The 6,732-nt window shown below is 45.7% G+C and overlaps 1 protein-coding gene across 4 annotated transcripts in view; it reads right to left on the reverse strand.

Annotated features, from left to right (window-relative positions):
• The window catches only part of phactr4a (phosphatase and actin regulator 4a), a 24,705-nt gene that overhangs the window by 4,219 nt on the left and 13,754 nt on the right, over positions 1-6,732 (reverse strand). For 3 of the 4 annotated variants that reach the window (XM_031853902.1, XM_031853901.1, XM_031853900.1), the window contains 6 exons: positions 6,249-6,732; positions 5,259-5,630; positions 3,381-3,512; positions 2,328-2,904; positions 1,132-1,376; positions 317-482 (listed from right to left, as the gene is read on the reverse strand). The exon at positions 6,249-6,732 is cut by the window's right edge and continues 539 nt beyond it. In XM_031853902.1, coding sequence (XP_031709762.1) covers positions 317-482; positions 1,132-1,376; positions 2,328-2,904; positions 3,381-3,512; positions 5,259-5,630; positions 6,249-6,732 — 1,976 coding nt within the window. The remainder of the gene's footprint in view (positions 1-316; positions 483-1,131; positions 1,377-2,327; positions 2,905-3,380; positions 3,513-5,258; positions 5,631-6,248) is intronic. The other variant, XM_031853904.1, reaches the window with a different exon arrangement.

Consider the following 6,732-nt stretch of genomic DNA (forward strand, 5'->3'; position numbering starts at 1 on the left):
ACACACACACACACACACACACACACACACACACACACACACACACACACACACACACACACACACACACACACACACACACACACACACACACACACACACACACGGACATATTTTGTCTCGAGAAGGGAGTTCCACGGCATAAGATGGGCTAGCCTCAAACAATATTAAACTACACTATAAATAATGTATGAAATCTGTCAAACTACATCAGCCATTATATCAGAAGGATGACAGCGACTTGCCAAAATCCAATTTCACGACGAGGATATAAATCATCCATACGTGCGTCAGTTAGCTGATGCGGGTCCTTTACCTGGTCAGCGTCGTACTGATCTTGCTCCTCACTGCCGTCCACTGCTCCTTGTTCTGCCAACTCATGCCGTCCTGCTCCTCCTGAGACTCCTGTTCCTCTCTCTCTTGTCTCTCCAGCCTCAAGGCCAACATGTCCTTCCTCTTCACACGACTCGCCAGCCCACCTGCTACACACATGTATACATACATGTTTAAAAAGATGTAAACACAAATCAAGCATCACTTCAACATAGAACGTCAGTGTTGACTTGAGGAAAAATGAGAAATAAAAACTCCTTAGGAAGCACTTTGCCACCTACAAGGTTTTAAGAGCCCTCGTTATTCTACCGTCATTTCCATGAGTGTCTTCAGCTGCCTTTTGGGAAACTCCTCTAAAGTTTACGACGGGTGGGAAGGTGGACTTTATGATCCTCTTCGCCTTCAGATACTTGAGAGAAATAGTCTTCTAAAGTCAGAGTCTAATCCTCAAATAGCTTGCTGTGTCTGACCAGTGGTCCAAAACCCAAATATACTTCATCAGCTGTCAAAATGACGAAGAAAAGCATTGCGGATACGATGAATAACCGATTACCAAAACAGTTGCAATCACACTTTGTTTAAGGTTAAAACTGTCAACATGCATGTACAAAAAAAAAAAAAAAAAAAAAAAAAAAAAAAAAAAAAAAAAAAAAAAGAAAAAGAAAAAAAAAGGTATTCAGGGAAAGCAAGAGATGTGAGACAAAGTACATTTAAAGACTCACTACTTGCATTACGGGCATGTGTATCTACAGTCTCCCACACGATTTAAATGCAGCAGTATAAGAAACACCATCTTACTTGGAGGGCCTTCCTCATCCTCATCCTCGTCCTCGTCCTCGTCCTCGTCGTCTCTGTACAGGATGGGGCCGTCGGAGTCAGACTCCTCGCTGTCCTCGGAGCCTCCGCCCTCATGGATGACGCTCACTCTGAGGTCCCCGACCAAACCCCTCCTGCTGCGGGGCTCCAGCTCCGGCTGGCGAGGAGGCCTGTGAGGATGAAGCTTCCGCATCTCCTCCTCGATGTCAAAGTCATCGTCTTCTTGCCTGTAAACAAGGGCGGTGGTGAGGGAGCTGAAGACACTCAGATTCTGTCTTTTCTCTGTCATGTCCAAGTGTGAGAATAAACTTCTTGTAACCACAATGTTCAATTGGTATGCAGACGAGTACAGTCGCAGGCAAAGTTTACTGAAGAGGTTAACAAGATACAATTCTCCATGATTCTTATTTGGCTGACTGAAGAGTGTTGATCTCCTGCTTGTAGCTGTGGAGCAACAGACCACCTTCAGGTCAAGAGCCCAGAAAACTTCAGTCTCTCTTTTTGTGTTAATTAGAAAGATGTACTTGAAATGGGGCAGAGAAAATCTGAGAGTAGAGTAACAACAAAACCAATTATAATACATTCAATGTCAAAGAATAGCTCAGAGAGTTCTGCTGTGTCTCGCAAATTAACTTTATAATTAAATAGCATATTGAACATATCAAATAAATTAATTCATTTCTGAAGAGAGCAATCCAAATGCAGCAGTCACTGGGTCGAGTTTCATATCATTACCCATAAGCCTAAGAGTTGATTTTGAATGGCGTATAATCTTTGCACGACAAATTTGCTCAAACTGCAAAAGTACAAACAAAAGTAAGAGTAAATCATTAAAAAAATATGAGATAATATTCAATAGCTAGGTAAATTTGTTTCTTGATTTAGTCATTTCTATAAAATCTCAGAAATGGTGATAAATGGAAGCAATAAGGCAATTTTTTAGAACTAAGCCTTCGACAAATGCCTTCTTTTGTCAAATCCCAATAATATTTAATTGACTATTATAGAAGGCAAAGAAAAACAGCGAATGTTTTTTGAAATCATGTCTTGAAAAAGGACTGAGAAAACGTTTTAATGAGCTAAACGATGGGCTAAACTTAAGTAAGCTCATCCTCAGCTTTGACAGCAATCGTATGTTCTTATACAAGAATGTAATGGACACTACGTGGGACACTTACAGCCGAAGAGGTTCAATGGTGACAGGGAGAGAGTTCCGTGAGCCCCCCCCCATCTCGGTGAGGAACTCTGGAGGAGACTCAAACAGTAGTGAGTGGGCCCTCTGGGAGCCGTCGGAGTTGGGCTGAGCTGGGCAGGGGCTGGCCAGAGCTCTCTGGATGAGGATGTGCAGGGGGATGGCTGGAAGCTGGCTGGGAGGCTCGGTGGTCGGGCTGGGGGGATCGGTTGTCACAGTGGGCACGGGACCAGAGGACGAGGCGCTGGGTGGCTGGAGTGACTGAACCCTGGGAGGAGATGGAGGTATGTGGGCCGGTGGTGAAGGCAGAGACTCGGCGAAGGTTTGAGGCGCTGCTGCGTTTGCTTTGTCCTCATTGTTATCTCCTTTAAGGACAGCAGGGGGCCCCGGTACAGGGGCCGAAGCTGGGGCAGTGGCGGGAGGCTCCGGGTCCTGACTGGGAGGCGAAGGGTCCCTAGAATGGCGCTTGGTGACCGGGGTCATCCTCTTTGGTGGCGTCGGTGGCGAGCGCTTAGCGTGCGCCGGCACTATGATGATACCACTGCCAGGCTGTGGGAGCTCAGCTGTTAAAGAAAAAAAAAAAAGAGAACAGCAGGAATCAATACATGTTTTACAGAATGATGCTCACGAACATAAACGGCCGTCAGAACGCGAAGATGCACAGTCAGTCCGTAGCAGTGAAGTTATGTTGTATTAACAAAACCAAGCAAATATGTCAATAACAAGCTTTAGTTGTGGAGAAAAGATGTTACTGCCGAGCTGGTTCTGAGTCAGTGGACGGTGACGCGCACATTAACACACACCTGAATCAACAGTCTGTGAGTAACATCCATTGGGATCAACAAACACATCCAATGCACTAAATGTCCATCCTGTCTCCATGCAATGTTTCCTTGCAAGTTAAATTAGAAGTGCAATACACATGCTTGATGTTAGAACTGAGGTGATGTACTCCATTGCTATGAGGGGGGTGAGAATTGATGCAACCAATCGGCAGGCTCGGTTAGGATGGATCGAGGTGTGGCGCCCCGCTGGGTACCTGAGCAGGCCTGGACGGCTCTGTGCCGCAGGTACACGGGTAGAGAGCGGTAGAGGCCGAGCTCACTCTGGCTTCTCCAGCTGGTCCAGTAGCAGGGCTGCCTGACCTGAGAGCCCCTGTTCAATGAGGAAGCTGGCAAAAATGAGTGGAGATGTCAGGGACAGGGCTGGGTTTACATTCCGAGACGGGAGAGAAATTCAAGAGGGCGGTTTCGGGATTAACGCTCATCTTGGTTTGACACGGTCCAGGAGCAGAGTACACGTCCCTCCCTAGATATTAAAACAGCCTCTGTGGAGAAAGAACTCTGAGCACGCGATACAAATGATTGTGTTCATTATCCTGGTTACATAAAGTACCATAAAGTCTGATATTTCCCATTGACACATAATTACGGTTTTCTGAAATTTCTGCTCATTCATTATGGTTAAAAAAAGGGAATGAATCACAGGGAAACAATTTTCATCCCTGTTAGAAAGAGAGAGAGAGCGATAAATCAGCTGGTATCAGCATTTTGTAGAAATTCGTATCAGTGTACATGTCAGTACACAGAACAGAAAAGCCCTCCCCCCCTGCTCCCAGCACGACGGTCAACCGGCATAATCATTTATATCTATCCAACCAATGTGTTTATGATTAAATTGTTTACAAGAGCACAATCATAGATCTTGACTGAGAGGTCACCGATGGATGATTCCACTCATCAACTGTCAGTCGGCAGCCCTAGTAATCTCAGAGAGACGATAACATACTCTGTGCAGACTGCCAATGAAAGCGGTAGGATGTACAGAAACCTCGCCGAACAAATGGTGGTGGAATGTGTCACTGCCACAGATACGGTTTCAAAGAGACAGTGCTGGGATGGGCTGTAAACAAGAGCAGGTGTGGCATTCTGGGACAAAGAATAGGACCAAATACTAAAAGACAATCAGTGTCAACCTGAGCTCCAGGGAAGTTCTGCTGGCATTGCATACAAATGATGCAAAGACAAGCCGCTGCACAAGACAAAAACTGGTGGCTGTACACACAGAAACTGGAGACTGGCAACACACGGGAAAACACCAACTAAGCAACTGTGAGGCTCAAGATAGATTTACTGTCAATACTTAAAGAGCCTTAAACATTCACTGCCTGTAAGTTGTTAACAGCAGCAACAAAATATAGCTGTCAATAACTTTCTCTGACTCAAAGAGGAATAACTATTTCCTGCATCTGCTTCTTGACTTACTAAACTTTGAGAGTCTCTTGCTCCACCTGCAGTGTCTTCCTCACTTCACACACTAACTAAAGATGATTAAGTTTAAAATCACAACAGCCATAATACTGAAATAGGTGTGGGCACAAACCTTACACAACCAACATACCACGTAAATCCCAACGTTTACTTCCTTGACTCCTCACAACTGATTTTTCTGTTTGAATGAAGGAGCCAATGAATGAATGAAGAACATTTAAGGCCGAGAAATGACTTCCCTAATCAGAAGCGAGTTCTAAAATAATAGTAAATAGTTCTAAAATAAACATGTTTTAGGGACCCGTTATACTAAGCTCAACTCCTCCACTACATTCAAACTACTCCAGCATGTTTGAACTGTTGGTTCAACAGGCTGATAACTGTCCCACAGGTACATGAACCTCTCCACCAATACATTACTCGACTAGTGGCAAACACTGCAACAGTATTCTGGGATGATGCTTGAATGGCCAAGTGGTACATGGCCCTCTGTGGTGGTCCAGCATATGACATGTAATCACAATCCCATAACGCTCATTTTGGAAGTTATTTGATTAAAATATTAAAGAAAGATACACAAAGACCAGCTGTTTATAGATGGAAGCTAATATTTTATGCCAAAAAGCTGCAGACACCAACAAACTCACCAAATAGTGCAGGGTTGCTGTTGCGGTTGCTGGGTTTGGGTGGAGGGACAGGAGGCTGTTTGGCATGGGGGGGGACAGGCGGCGGCGTGTCAGAGTCAGCTGAGGAAGGAGCAGCGAGGGGGGGTCGAGGTAGGTCCTCAGCTATGAGGGAGACCGTCCTTGGGGGCTTGACCACAGCTACAGCAACAGAGGAGGAGGAGGAGGAAGAAGAGGAGGATGAAGATGAAGAGGAGGGGGCTGGACTCTTGCTAGACTCGGTGGAAGGTGTGGAAAGAAATTTAGGGGGCAGCAGAGCTTGTTTGGTTGATGGGAGTTCATGCTGAGGGTCTTTTGGTGGACGAGGGTCAGGGGTAAAGCGGACGCCGGCGGACTCTACAGAAGACACACACACACACAAACGCAGCATTAGAGGAAACATCACGACAACAAAGTTCCTACTGTTTCTCTACCTTAAACACAAAAGGGGAACCACAGGCGGTAACATATTTAGGAAAGAGATGCGTTGTTAGTGAACCTTGTAAAGAAGATGTTAATAGAGGATGAGAGGTAACATGAATCAGACGATCTAAAGTTCACAAACAGCAGACATGGAGAAAGATGATGATCTAAATCCATGCAGTATCAAAGCTTGATAGGTAGTGTTTCAGTTTGTTGAGCAGAGCTGGTTGGCTTCATACACCCCATCAGAAATACAGTTCAATAATTTACCCAGAGTTACAGCACCATCAGGAGACTTTGGTTTGCACACATGTTGGTATTATAGCAAAACATTCACGGACTACTTCCTGGGAAATAGTAAGTCAGTATTTTCGCTTACACGTCAACCTGACACAATAAAAACAAGTACAAACAAGACAGAACTGCTTCGTCTACTGACACATGAACAATGTGGAGTACAATAAAGAGTTTGGGCTATTTTAACATAAGAGTTGAATGTCACAGGCTGGAACAAGGTTAGCTAGTGTAATTGAAACAAGAGAGAGATCTTACCCGAGCGTTCTCTGAACTCTGTCGCCTGGTTGTATCTGGGCAGGGTCGTACTCCTGTCAGCCTCCGAGGCTGGACGAGTCCTCTTGTTGTCCTCGGAGGACGTCTTCAGTAGAGAAGGCCGCAAGTCCATCTCAGAGAAGGGCCTGACGATAGCCCGCAGGTCATCCACGGGCCGCTGAGGCTCTGGCTTTTCTCTCCGCTCCTTCTCATCTCGTCGCTCTCTTTCATTCCTCTTGGCCCAGTCATCATATCTGTCCTTATCTCTGTCTTCTCGCCTGTCTCGGTCATCTCTCCTCTCCCTGTCGTCTCTTTCGCCTCGCATGTCTTTCCTCTCCCTGTCTTCTAGTTCTCTGTCGTCTCTGTTCTCTCTCCTTTCCCTCTCAAGCCGCCGATCCTTATCTTTGTCCCTGTCGTTCCTCCTATCATCATGCTCCCTGCGTTCCCTCTCGTCGCGATCCTTCCGTTCCCTCTCGTCGCGATCCTT

This window comes from Anarrhichthys ocellatus, unplaced genomic scaffold (genome assembly GCF_004355925.1).
Source record: "Anarrhichthys ocellatus isolate YVR2014 unplaced genomic scaffold, GSC_Weel_1.0 scaffold14, whole genome shotgun sequence".
NCBI classification, from domain to species: Eukaryota; Metazoa; Chordata; class Actinopteri; order Perciformes; family Anarhichadidae; genus Anarrhichthys; species Anarrhichthys ocellatus.